At 56.2% G+C, this 13,618-nt stretch overlaps 2 protein-coding genes across 2 annotated transcripts; both read right to left on the bottom strand.

Annotated features, from left to right (window-relative positions):
• Window positions 1-3,271: 3,271 nt before the first annotated feature.
• Window positions 3,272-7,126, bottom strand: Klk1 (kallikrein 1). Its single transcript, XM_076839334.2, has 5 exons — window positions 7,081-7,126; window positions 5,356-5,515; window positions 4,244-4,530; window positions 4,001-4,137; window positions 3,272-3,478 (listed from the first exon to the last, which is right to left on the bottom strand). The coding sequence occupies exons 1-5, from the start codon at window positions 7,124-7,126 to the stop codon at window positions 3,323-3,325; spliced, it is 786 nt and encodes a 261-aa protein (XP_076695449.2). The 3' UTR covers window positions 3,272-3,322.
• A 1,479-nt stretch (window positions 7,127-8,605) lies between these two features.
• On the bottom strand, window positions 8,606-13,270 carry Klk15 (kallikrein related peptidase 15). Its single transcript, XM_076837624.1, has 5 exons — window positions 13,228-13,270; window positions 10,254-10,404; window positions 9,504-9,787; window positions 9,273-9,409; window positions 8,606-8,758 (listed from the first exon to the last, which is right to left on the bottom strand). The coding sequence occupies exons 1-5, from the start codon at window positions 13,268-13,270 to the stop codon at window positions 8,606-8,608; spliced, it is 768 nt and encodes a 255-aa protein (XP_076693739.1).
• Window positions 13,271-13,618: the final 348 nt, after the last annotated feature.

The raw sequence follows: 13,618 nt of genomic DNA, 5'->3' as shown, positions 1-13,618 counted from the left end.
AAAAAAATCTGCAGATATATCTCTGTCTTTACATCTGTGTCTCCATCCATACAACCATTATTTAACCCCTCTCTCTCTCTCTCTCTCTCTCTCTCTCACACACACACACACACACACACACACACACACACACACGGTGATCTGTCTTCCTTTCCTTGGGCACACTGCTGTGAGACCTCAGCTAGCAGAAAGTCCAGTCAGGCAGTTTTGCCCCTGACAATTCCAGATCTTTGGGTGTGGATCTGTGAAGGTCAACAGCAGTCTGCTTCCATTACAGCTGTCATTTCTCTGCTCTCTGCCCCAGTTTGTGAGTCTGAAGTGGGAATCATAGAAGCGGCACTGCTAGTGCTCCCATCTCAGCCTAATAGTGCCAAGCCCACCCTGCCTCCCACCAGCTTCTCACCAGGACTGCCCTCTCATGGGAGGTGGGACTTGAATGGCAAAGGGAAGGTTGGTAGCATCAAAAGCATCTGGGGCAGGAGCGGTACAGCATCCGGGTCCCTTTTGGACCCCATGGTTCTTGCCCTCAGGAACACACCTTGAAACTGGTGTCATAGTGCCCTGGCCTGGGGTTTGGGGGAGGGATGGAGATAAGTGGATGTGGTTGAGAGCAGAGTCGGAGCTGGAGTTTGGGGAACAGGGACCTGTAAATGGGGTTGGACACAAGCAGGCTGGAGCTTAAGATGGGGTTATAGGATTGGCATCAGAGTTAGCGATGGGAATGGGGATGTGTCTGGAACTGGAGGTGGGGATGGGGCTATGCTAGGGGTTAGGAAGGGGAGAATAATGTGAGTGGGATGGGCTGCTGGTAGTGTAGAGATGGGGATGGGACAGGAACAGTCGCGATGAGGCTGTGGTTGTGGTATGGGTTAGGTGGGGGGTGGCTGTGGGTGGGGGGGATGGGAGGGGATTCAGACTGGGATGAAAGGTGAGCTTGATTTGGGTTGGGAATGGAGACTAGGATGCAAGAAATGATGGAGAAGATCCAGCCCCCAGAACTCTCTTCTGCCCCGGCAGCCCAGCTCTCCTGGGAGGAGGACCGCAAGTTCATCCTGCGGGGCTGGTCTCTCGTCTTCATCGTTCTCTCTGCCCTGATGGTGTTCAGCGTGGTGGATGGGCAGATGGCCTACTTGCAGGGCTCCTACACTGGTTACCTGGGCTTCTGGACCAACTGCAGGAGGCACAAGTGTCCCGACATGGGCCAGGTCACCGGTCAGTTACCCTGCATGGGCTACAGGGCCTCCAGATGTATCCTGGAAGTGACTGAGGGTGGAGGTCTCCCGGGAGTTTCTGGGGGAGGATCTTAGGTTTGGGGGTGTCTCTGGAGATTCTCTGAAGGTGGCCAATGGTGACTGTTTTTGAGAGAGGAGTTATTCTGGATTTTCTAGGGGTGATTTTGAGGCAATCTGTGATCAGACCTAGGGTGCCTATTGGGCTGCTTATGGGTGTCAGTGTGATGCTTTGGAAGGTGGCCTGAGTGTCTGGGGGTGACTGTGGTACTTGTCACCACTTCTCTAGTTCTCATTCACATGAGTAAGGGCCTCATGATGCTGGCCATGGCCCTGTGCCTCATCCTCCTCCTCTCCATGAGCCTCTCCTTCCGACCGCTCTTTCGCCGCCTGAGCAAGCTGGACTTCGTTTTCAGCTCCCTCAGCATCAGCATTGGTGAGTGGCAGGGTAGAGGGTGCCCCCCAACCTCCTGCCTTGAAGAGGCTCGCTGTCTGCTGGCCTTGGGGTGTCTCTTGGAATCTCTGTCCCCCGGCCCAAACCTTGTGTGTATTTCAGCCTATTCTTTCTGTCAGCCGTGTGTGTGAATTCCTTCTTTGCCACTGTCTTTCTCTTTTCCTCCCTTCCCCTCCCTCCAGGCGTCAGTCTGTCCTGTGTGCAAGCATGCCTGTTTCTTTGCTTGTCCTAGAGGGTGGGAGAGGAAGTCCCTCTCTCTTCTCCCACCGTGATTCCTGGGAGTCACTGTCCAGCCTCCTGCCATCTCTGGCCCCACCCCAGTGCAGGGCTCCTGATTTTCCTCAGCCTGACGCTTTTTGTAGTCAACTGCCAGATATTGCGCCCAAGGCCACAGGTATCCTACATGGTGACCTTCTACCTGTGCTGGTGTGCCAGCGCCCTGATGCTGTGGGCCGGTAAGCGCAAGGCTCTGAAAGAAGGGCAGGGCGTTGGCAGGGCAGAGGGTGGAGCCCAGGGAGAACCAGAGGCAGCTGGCCTTGAGGGAGGTGGCGGACCTAGGATGGAGCCCAGAGTCCAGCGCCCACCCAGCCCCCTCTCCCAGGAATCTTGTCCTACTTAAACCAAGTGGGCATATGGAGCCGCTACACGTCCTCCTTGGAGCGGCCGGTCAGCAGTCGACGGTGGGCCTCGCAGCCGTGTCCGCTGAGGCGCTCATGCCAGGTCCTGGACCTGCCCCGCCTAAGCGCCAGCAAGGACGGTGGCCTGCATTCCTCCAAGGAGTAACACCCAAGCTTCTCAGGTCACTGGTAACGGCTGTTGGGTGCCAGGCCGGCCTGTGCAGCGTGGCCACTTTCCGGAGATGAGACCTCCCAGGAGGCCTCGCTCGCTGACCGCAGGCCACCTGCCCTCCGAAGACAAGGGCAAGCCCTGCCCCCTGTTCTAGGGTCCACCCTTTGTGGCTCTGTCTCCGCCCACTGGGTCTTCTTAAGGCCCCCTGCTGTGGAAGTCCTGGTGTTCTGCCGCTCTGATGGGTCCACCTTGTCCTGCCAAGCCCCAGAAGTGTGGCCATTTGAGTAGCCCCCCCCTGGTGCCCAGCCCTCTCTGGCCATCCTCTCAGCCCTGGCAGTACACATTGGAACTCCCCTCCCAGAGGTCCAGCTCCACCTGATATGTGGACGTTCCATCTTGCTCCTGGGGACACTCCACTGCCCTGCATTTGGTGTAGCCTCACCCTTCTGCGCAACAGGTCCCTCCCTAGGAGCGCATCCCGCAGCCCCTCCTGGCTTCAATAAAACCTGAGGCTCTCCAGCCTCTCCCTGTCTGACTCTCCCTGGTGGCACCTGCCCTCCCAGGTTAGGGTCAGGCCCGGCATGAACTAATGGCTGTGCTCCTGATTTGCCCTTTGGGGTCTGAGCCTTCCCCTGCCTGTTGGTCTACCTTGGTCAGGGCCCCTTTCTGTCCCTTGCCTGCTCATGACTGCTCACAAGACTGGGACCCATGGGGAAGTTCTAACCTCTGCTCTGTGGCTCCTGAGCGTGGAGATGCCCACCCAACATCTGGAAGGCCAAATCATGCCAGAACTTTACGCTCATTTGATGCATATTCAGTTTTACTCAGACTAGGACACAACGTGGGACATTCAGGGGTTGTTCTCTATGGTGTCATTTATCCAAGTCACATAAGAAAATATTTTGGTGTAGATACCAGGCATATTGGGACTGCCACATGGGACATGGCCCCATGACGTGACACCCTGGAGCTCACCATTGCAGACCAGTGGGCCTCCCGAGTCACCCTGGGAATATGAGAGGGAGAGGGAGTGAGAAGGGTCTGCAGGGCCTGGGTTCCAGCTACAAGCCAGCTCTCAGACCTGGGGATTCCAGAGCCCACTCGTGGAAGAAGGCGGGCAGGGACTCCAACAGAGGGACAGACTGCTGGCCAAGGGGACATAGAGTCTGTCTCCTGCTCAGGGGTGGGGGGGGCGCGCGCATGGTCCAGGAGGACAGTGCCTGCAGACCTGGTGGCAAGGAAGCAGTAGGCACAGCTAGGAGACACTGGGGGTGTGTGTCCTGGAGCTCGCTCTCCAGGGAGCTTTCTAACTAGACATCCACACCTGCAGAGGACCAGGGGGGACTCCATGTGGAGGGCGAGGTGTGGGCGGGGCCTGGAGCGGGTGTGGGGGAGGTTGAGGCTCTGGGGCAGGGTCTGCAGCTGGGCAGCAGAGGAGCGATGCACACTTAGCTATCAGACCCCAGTTCAGAATCTGAAGAACTCAGACCCCAGCCCTCCCAAACCCGGGGGGGAGGGGCTGGCTCACCACACAGGTGTCTTTGCCACCTTTCAAGTGCCCGATGCACAGCATGGTGTCTGTCACCTTCTGGGAATGGGCTTTGTCACAAACTTCATTAGGCAGAATTTCAAGGTCCACGCACTGGAGATCATCTGGGTACACAACTGCAGGCCAAGGAGAGAAAGGGCTGTGGCCGGATCCCAGCTGGCTCCTCACCCTTTCCCTCCCACAGGCGTCCAGCTCCAGGCTGCACCGTCTGGCCAGACGCACACTTGTCTGGTTCTATGCTGCCCCAGCCCGAGGCAAGGCAGGTGCTCCCCTCTTCTGGCTCCTGGGTGGGCAGCTCCAGGACCTTCACAGCATCGGTGATCTGCACGGGCTCCGACAGGCGGAGCAGCATCAGGTCGTGGCTGTAATCCTCATCGGGGAGGCGGGTGTGGTTCTTCAGGAGGCTCAGGTTGAATTGCGGGTGTGGGAAGCTGTCACTGACTTGGGCATACTGAGCCAAGTCTTCATCGTCAAACAGGTTGGGGCGACCCAACCACAGCTGGTAATTGCTGGGGGAAAGGATGGAGGGAGTGAGGAGAGGAGGGGCGGGAGCACGGGGAGGGTCCCCAAAGAGAGAAAGTGAGGAGAAAAGCCGGGGACAGGGACAGCCAAAGGGAAGAGGAAGGAGAGCGAATTGAGAAGGTGGGAGACGGGTGCAGGGTTAAAGAGAGAGAACAGGGAGCAGAGAGGAAGTGGGTGAGCTGAGAGAGAGGGGGGAGGCCTGGGAGCCGCTCAGCTGCAGCAGCTGGCCAGGGTCCCCAGCAGGGCAGGCAGCTGGGCACAGAGCCCAAGGTCGCCCCTGCCCCCGCCCTCCCCGCTCTTCCTCCTCCCTCAGTTGCCCCCTCCCAGCTCCAGTTCAGCCCTTCCCTGTGTCTCCCCCAGAGGGGACCGATGGTCACACAGAAGCAGGGCAGAGCGGGAAGCCCCCTCCCAGGCACACAGGTTGGGGTGCATGCCTGCCTTTTCTCAGGGAATGGGAATGGGGCCAGCAGTGATGGGGGAGAGGAGTGAGCCAGAGACCCAGAGAAAGAGAGAGGGGTGGAGACATGGAGGGGGAGACATGCAGTGCCTGAGATGGTGGCAGAGACTCAGAGAAGAAAGGAAGACAGAGGCCAGAACCCAGCCCCGCATGGAGAGAAAGAGACACACACACAGAGCCAAGTACTGAGAGACAGCCACAGGCGGGGACAGGGTCTTCAGTCCCAGCTCTGCTCCTCCTTGCAAAGCCAGCACTCTCCTGGCCCAGCTTTGCCTGAGGTCACCCTGGGAATGGCCCTGGCTGCCCAGTTCTGGGGGGGTGAGACTCTTCTTCCCCAGCCCCTGCTGGTACCCACTTGCTGATGCAGTGGGCGGCTGTGAGCACCCATTGGCGGTGCACCAGGACGCCCCCGCACTGGAAGCTGCTGTAGTGGTACACGGCCACCTGCCAGGGCTGGGAATGCTTCTCACACTTCCAGCCACCGATGATCCGAGACTGCACGGGGGGCGCAGCGCCTGTTGGAAGGGTTGGGGGATGAGGCTTAGAGGGAACTGTGTTGAAGGTTGGAAGGGACGTGGGGGTAGAGGGTCAGGACTGGGGACCTGGGGACGCAGCCAAGTGCTTTGGGGAAAGGACCCAAATTCAAGAGTCACCCCTGAGCTTGTGGGTGGATGGCTAGTCCTCATTCTCTGAGAGCAGAGCTGGCCCCAGGAGTGAAGGAGAAGGCAGCAAGACAAGAGGCAGGCATGGGTCTGGAGGTCAGGCCACTTGGGGTCTTGGGCTGAGGGGTGGGAGGAGAGTGGACAGAGGAGGGATTCCATAAAGGAGTCCCAGGAGACTCAGAAGCTGGAAGAAGAACTTGAGATGTTTAGGGGCTCCTAGCCTGGGGAAGCAGGGCCTGCGTTGGGCTTTTGAGGTTCAGGAGAGGAGAAGGCGTTAGGGAACCAGGTCTGAGAGGACAGTGTATCTGGGCAGGGGAATCTGGGGGTGATTTGGGGAACCAGGTCAGACTGGAAGGGGCCAGCTGGCCTGAAGAGTTAGAATTTGGGGTTTCCAAGCTGAAGGATAAAAGAAGGAGCAGGGTTAAAGCTGGAGGAGGCTCCTGTGAGGTTTCGGGGTCCTTCCTATGTTGCAGAATGGCCTCTGAGGGTCCTGAGAACAGGCTGCATCAGGACTGGGATGGGGACCCTGGAGGGAGTGGTGACAGTTATTCTGGGATGAGGTGAGAGGTGGGCTCTGCTTCTCCTGGGCTGAGGGTGCTGGGGGATCTGGAGGCAGCGGGACAGGCATGGAGAAGGCCACATGGCTGTGAAGTGGAGATGGGGGACTCGGCCGACGTAGGGTATCAGAATCACGGATCGTGGTTCTTGTGGTCCTTTGGGGAGGTCAGGGCAGGATGGCTGGACTAGGGAGGTAGTGTGGAGCTGGGGGTGGAGTCCCAGGAAGCAGAGCTTTGCTCCTGGGGAGGAAAGGCTGGAGCTTGGGAGCGATGGGAATTCTTAGGGAAAGGAGCCCGTGGTGGAGGGCTTGGATTTTCATCAAGACTGGGGTGTTGCTTGGGGTTCTGGGGAAGCAAGGTTGTCTGGTGGGATCTGGGAGGCTTGGGAGGAAAGGGGATTGGATGTCAGGGTGTGGAGGACAAGATGGATTGCTGACAGCTGGGTGGGAGGGTCACTGGGTGAGGTGGGATCTGGGGATTCAGGAGTCAGACCATCGGACTGCAGAGAGGGAGGGTCAGAGGGGATAATCAGGGTCCCAGGGTCTGTATGGGACTAGAGCTCCCCTGGAAGAGTTGGAGAACCCCAAAGAGAGACAGAGATGTGCTGAGGACTTGGGAAGAGGAGAAAGATCTGGGTAAGTGGCAAGGAGCAGGGACCTCTCCCTCGAGGGTAGGGAACTGTGAGGGAGGTGACAGTGTGGAGGCCTGGGCGAGAAAGGAAGCGCCTGATCCCTGGTGTAGGGTGACTGTGGCCTGGAGGGTCAAGGCTGGGGTGCTGGGCAGGAGAGGAAGGACTTACAGGGGTGAGGGAAGCATGAGAGTCAGGGCCCTGGTCCCCTCCACAGCCCCCCACTGTCTCACCAGTCCCCCCCAGAGATAGGGCGAGGCTCAGAACCAGGAACCACATGGTGACAGAGGTGTCCAGAGGCAGGCAGGAGCTGAAGAACCTCCTTGGGGAGCCTTTAAAAGCCCTAATGCCCCCAGAGCCCCGCCCCTGCCCTGCTGGCACCCAGATGCTGGCCAAGGCCCTGCCCCTGGCTGCGGGCTGGGCTACCCTTTCCCACCCCTGTGGAAGGGGAGGGAGAACCTGCACCTGCTGTCCTGTGTGCCCTGGATCACACTGGATGCAGTCCCAGGCTGAGGCCAGGAGGGGCAGGCCCTGGAGCTCTGGGGGGGGGGCGGGGGACTTGCTCAGGGGTACAGGGCACTACTCAGAGCCCAGAGAGCAGCTTCTCAGCTGCTAGCTCTCCCTTAAATATAAATCTTAGCATTCACACTGCCCTGAGGCTTGCACTCCTAGACCTGAGACTTGGTCCTTTCTTAATAAAAATTAGGGGGACTTGTACATGTTCAGGGACAGTTTCCAGGGTCTCCCAGGGCAAGATCTCTAGCATTCCCAAGTTCAGTGTGTCCCCAGTGTTGAGATCACAATGACTCTTTCACTCCTGAAGGTCATGTTCTCTGAAGCCCCAGAAATGTGGATTAACCCCCCTCCGATTATCACCACAAATTCCAACTCCCACTCCCATTCCACCAATAGAATAGTTAGATCTCAAGAATCAGGTTCATGTGCTTCCATATCCCATGATCTTGAAAATCACATTTTGGGATCTCTGAAGAGAACCAGGAACGAGATTCCTGAAGCCTCAATGGTAAACCCACAGGCTTCCAAAGTGTTATCTTGACTCTTTGGTAAAGTCAAAATAGCTCACAGGGTCCCAGCCTCTGCTCCCTAGGAATCTGATTAAGGAAAGGAGGTGTTTGCCTTTTTTTTGGTCACGACCATCAGGAAACCTTGAACTAAATCTTTAAGATAAAGAAGTCATTCTGGGTAACCTAGTGTGTGGGGGTCCCTCTCTGGGATCCAGTGATACAGAGTATTTACTAAATGCCAGACACTATTCTAATCAGTTCATAAGTATGACCTCAATGTATCCTCACGACCACCCCGGGAGGCAAGTGATATCAGGATCAGAATTTTACAGATGGGAGGACCCAGGGTGAGTGAGGTTGAGACCCTGTTCAACAGCATGCACCTGCTCACATGTGCTGAGTGGACACAGCCCTGCTTGAAGCCATGTCCTCTCACCTACTGGAGGGACAGATTGGAGATGGAACCGTGTTCTATGAGTCCCCCACCCCCAGCTTCTGGCTCCCATTTCCCTTCATCTCCAGAAGAAAGTGACAGAAACTCCTACAGAGAAATATGAATCAACCTCTAATCTTGGTGTTAAACAGGTGACCTTGAACACCAGCTTTGGCTTCAGGCATGACAAGTCCTTGGCTACCATCTGGGACTTAAGACAGGGACATAGTAGCCTAGTAGGGCAGGACGGGACTGCTGGCCAGCCCTGGAGGCTTCCGCTCAGTCAGGGAGGCCAATTAGTCAGTTCCTCTTCATGGTTTCCCTGATCCACTCCAGGTAGCGGCAGACTTTGGTATAGACACCAGGCTTGGTGGTGGTGTCACAAGGGACATCACCCCAGGACACAATGCCCTGAAGAGCACCTCTACAGATCAGGGGTCCCCCGGAGTCACCCTGTGGGTAGAAGGGGGTGTCTCAAGTTGAGTGGGAACTTCGTGGATTCAGAGCCACCCCATCCCCACCCTAATCACCATTCGCAATCTCAATCCAACCCACTTCATCCCAGGCACCCCCAGCCCAGCTTGCTCAGCTACACCTGAAGAAACTCAACCCATCAAAGCAAACCCATGCCCATCCTCACATCTAACACAACTCACTCCCAGTCTCCACGTCTAATGTTTCCTCTCCAAATCCATCCCAGCCCACTTTGCCCCCCAACATATTTCCCATCCAAATCAAACCAAACTCTTCCCCATCCTCACACCAATCATGCTATCCCAAGCTAACCCTATTTCCATCTTTAGCTCCAACTCCAACCTAGCCAGTATTATAACCACTCTTACTATCACACATCTAGACTTAACTCTAGCATCTTCATGGCTCCAATCACACAAAATCCAAGATGTCCCAACTTTCCAGCCCGCACCCACCCGCTTTCTCCCACCTCCAGGCCCCTCTGTGCTCTGACCTCGCAGGAGTCCGTTCCTCCGCCCTCCACTCCTGCACACACCATGGCGCTTGTCAGGCGTCCAGGGTAATCCTTGTTACAAGAGGCGTCCGAGATGATGCTGATGTTGGCACAATGCAGCGTGTCTGGGAGGCTCACTGGGGAGGACAGCAGACTTGGAGCATACAGTGCATTTTGGCTCCTGTCCCCTCTACCAGGAGCCCTGGAGGATAGGTCCATCCTTTCACACACCTTGAGACTCAGGGCTTCCTGTGGTCCCGGACTCCTTGTTGGACACCAGGCCCCAGCCAGACACCCTGCAGGCCTCTCCTGGGTCGGGGCAACGGGTGGGCAGAGCCACTGGGCGCACCTGGGGGGTCAGACGCGCAGGTCTGGCTAGCTGCACCAACATGACGTCATGGCGGTGGCTGCGTGCTTCGTACTGCGGGTGGGGGATGACGCGAGAAACCATGCGCAGTTGCTCGGGGCCATCACGCTTGCGCAGATTGTGCTCGCCCAGGCGCACTCTCATGAAGCTGTGCAGCGAGCAGTTACCCGCAAGTGCCGTAAGGAGTAGACAGAGAGATCAAAGAGTGTGCCACCTGGAATCCTCTGACCCTTTGGGAATCTCCAGGTGCCATTATGAACCTATATGCCTGAGGCCAAAAGGTTCCAGCTCCTGCCCCTCGGGGATCCGGGAGTCTGAGAGCAAGGGCGCACTTGGAACTCAGCCTCCATGTTTCAGATCTTCCCTCCTCAGAATCTAGAATTCTCAGATCCCCAGACTCTTCCCCCCCAGAAAGATGGGGCCTTACCAGCCTCTTTCCTCCTTCAGGGACCTAAGAGCCCTGACCTCCAGCTTCTTCCTCCTTCAGAACCCAGGAATATGGACCCTCTTCCCCGTTCAACCCAAAGCTCCAGGCACCAGCGCGTACTTCCCCCAAAACTAGCCCCCACGCCTGTCCCCGAGCCCCTGCAGGCCCCCACGCCCCGCCTTCATACCGGGTGAGGCAGTGTGCAGCAGAGAGCACCCAGCGTGGGGAGATGAGGGAAGCCCCGCAGTTGAAGCGCCCACGCTCGAAGAGGGCCACTTGCCATGGCTGGGAGTGGGGCACACACTCCTCCCCTTGCAGCGCCTTGTCTCTATCCTGGGCTGGTGGGGGAGGGGCAGAAGATCCTTGAGACCTGGCCTCTTCTGCACCCCCACGCCTTTCTTCCATCCTTTTCATCCACGTCAATTTCTTTCTTTTCTTTCTTTCTTTTTTTTGTATTGGGGATTTAACCCAGGGGTGCTTAACCACTGAGCCACTTCCCCAGCCCTTTGTATTTTCTATTTTGAGACAGGGTTTCACTAAGTTGCTTAGGTCTCACTAAGTTGCCAAGGCTGGCCTCGAACTTGTGATCCTCCTGCCTCAGCGTCCCAAGTCCCTGGGATTACAGGCAGGCACCACCACACTTGGTCCCCATTTCTTAAGGGTCCCTGCTGTTTATTGTGAAGCACTGTCCTCTCTGGCTTTTACAACGAATGCCTTTTGTGCAATTCTAGTCTAGCCCCACTTGCTAAGGAACCCGGGAGAAGGAGGACAGAGAAAGGATCAGAGGGCAAGGAGTTCTCTGGGATTGGGGGTGAGGCTCAGACAGGTGATCACTTGGAACTAGTGATTCAGGGTCCCAAAGTGTATCAAGTATCATGATATCAAGTGAATGTAGCCACTCAATAGGTTTGGACACACAGTCCTGGCTCCAGGGTCAGTATATGTCAGTCACATTCACCAACTGGCCCCATAGGGTCCTGAACACACATATACACTCCACTAGGTTTGCAAGCACAGGAACAGACAGGGAGAGCATTTTAAGCTAAAAATTAACTGCAGGTGCATGGGTTAGAGCTTGGAGAATCAGAGCAAAGACATTGTGTATGAATATGAACAGTTAACACATGGTTGGGTACACACACGCACACACACACACAACATTGGATACAGATCAGACCTAAATTTAGTCTCCAGTGTGGTCTTGGCACCCAGTGTCACAGATAAGCAGGTGTGGGCAAAGAAGATGGGGTCCTTAACCCTGGGTTCAAATATACAAGCTGTGAGACTTAGAGCAAGTTATTTGATCTCTCTGTGCCTCTCTTTCCTCATCTGTAAGATGGGGATGTTTGTAAAGATGAAATAGGAGGGTGTGTGTGGGTGTGTGTTGAATCATACCTGCAACATTGTAACTGGGAACTGCTTAGTAAATGCTAGTTATTCTCAACAAAGAACACATAGATTTATTTGTGGGCACACATATGGTCATACTAAGGTAGACATCTGCAATGACCTCCATGGCCAAGGTCAAAACCATGATTCAACCACAAGTTATTTTGTAGAATGAAAGTTGCAGACAACAAACTAGAGGACCAACACTCAGATGTGGATCCACCAGGTCAGACTCCAGGGCAACACCCAGACATAAGGCCAGGCATTCAAGGTCAAAGACTTATCAGACAACTGGGATAGGTTATGTTTATCCATTTCCAGATCAGCCCCCAAGCAAGATCCATGGAGTTCAATATCACTCAGCAGGTTTCACCTACAGGGACCTGGTTCATGCATATGGGCAGGATGTGGAACCCCCCCCCACCATACACACACACACACACACACACACACACACAGTGGCATACACCTATGACAAAAACAGTGAAGTCTTGGTAGCATAATGTAGGTAATTTATATAATAAGCACTCAATAAGGATTGAAAAACCAAGTGCACGAACTCTGGGTTCAAATCCTACCTCTGCCACGCACACACACACACACAATGGTGGCATGCACAAGGACATCGGGACATTTCCAGGTCACAGGACCACAGCCTCCTACAATGGGCAATGTGCATGTGGGCAGGGTGTATACCCCCAAGGTCACAGCCGTGCACACAGACACCCTCACTGGGGCTGGATTTGCATAATTGGACCGAATGCCCCCACTCTGCCCACCAAGGTGAGGGTGAGGCCGGGAATGCGGATGTGGTACATGAGGGGCTTAACTGAGGAAGGGTGAGGTCCTCTATGGAGAAGGGTGTGAGGGCACTGGCTGAACAGCTGGGCACCGGGCTGCACCTGGCCAGTCCGGCCAGTCTGAGCTGGAGGAGGGTGGAGGCCCCAGCTGGGTGCAGCAGGCAGGTGGGAGGCAAGGAGGGGGGCACAGGGAAAGCCCCAAGGGAGGCTGGCAGCATAGGGAGGCCTGAGGGGTGAGGGGCAGGAGGGGGTTAATGAACAGATCTACTTGAGAATTTCTCCAGGGAGGCATCAGGTTACATGTGATTTATCCATGGGTAGTGGCAGAGCTTGGGCTGGAGCTAAACTGCCACCCAGGTGACCTTGACCTAGTAGCCATCCCTCTGAGCCACAGCCCCTTCCCCTGGCTGTTGAGGGATGTGGTGCTCACTTCATATGGGCCCTCGAGGGCCCCATGTTGCATTTTCAACGACCACCCGTGGGGAGGACTGCCATCTCCATCATGAATTGGGGAACTAGAAGGTGGCAGAGGTGGGACTTGAACCCAGAGTCTGAATTCTTGGCTTCTCCACCCTGTTCAGTGTTTATTACATGCATTACCCACATTATGTTGCTGAGGCCTCACCATTATTGTCACAGGTACCTGCTGTCTTATCTGGGAAGTACTTGAGGTCAAGGTCACCCAGCAAGGAAGGGGCAGGCCCAAGACTCAAACTCAGATTTGTGAGATGCCAGAACTTTGGACACTGTCATGGGCAGGGAGAGGATCCAGACAGCAGTTTCCAGAGCCCCGATGGCTTTTAGGCTGGCACAGGGACTCAGGAACTTTGGCAGGTGGCTCAGGTGGGATGAGAGTCGGGGCAGGGTCATTGGTGGTCTCTGTGAGGTAGGTGCTTTGGGGTCCCGGGACCTATGCATTCTGTGGAGGGCACCATGCTCCCAGGCAGTGGGACCCACCCTCGGCCCCCTCACCTGCAGATGTCACCAGGACAGAGAAGATGAGCAGAAGCCACATTGTGGAGAAAGGCCAGGGCTCAGCGATGTCTGTGGAGAAGAGAACCAGAACCGGGCTGTGTCTGGACCCCACCCCCAGGATGCCTCCAGGCACCAGCTCATTCTTCCCCCCAACCCCCTGCTGCTTAAAACCTCCTTCTCCCCACCTTCTCCCCTAGCCCCCTACCACCTGCTCTTCCTGCTGGGTCCCCATCTCTGGAGGGTCTACTGTTCCTCTAGGCACCAGGACAGACCCCAGGTGCCCCCGCACCATGCCAACACTCCTGATCTCTCCATCCCCCAGGCCCTGGCTCAGGACCCAATCCCAGCCTCCTCTCTGGCCTCTTGGGTCCCCTTCAGTCTAGCACTT

Source organism: Callospermophilus lateralis, chromosome 18 (genome assembly GCF_048772815.1).
Source record: "Callospermophilus lateralis isolate mCalLat2 chromosome 18, mCalLat2.hap1, whole genome shotgun sequence".
Classification (NCBI taxonomy): Eukaryota; Metazoa; Chordata; class Mammalia; order Rodentia; family Sciuridae; genus Callospermophilus; species Callospermophilus lateralis.
The sequence above is the reverse complement of the archived record's forward strand: the minus strand, read 5'-3'. Positions and strand labels throughout refer to the sequence as shown.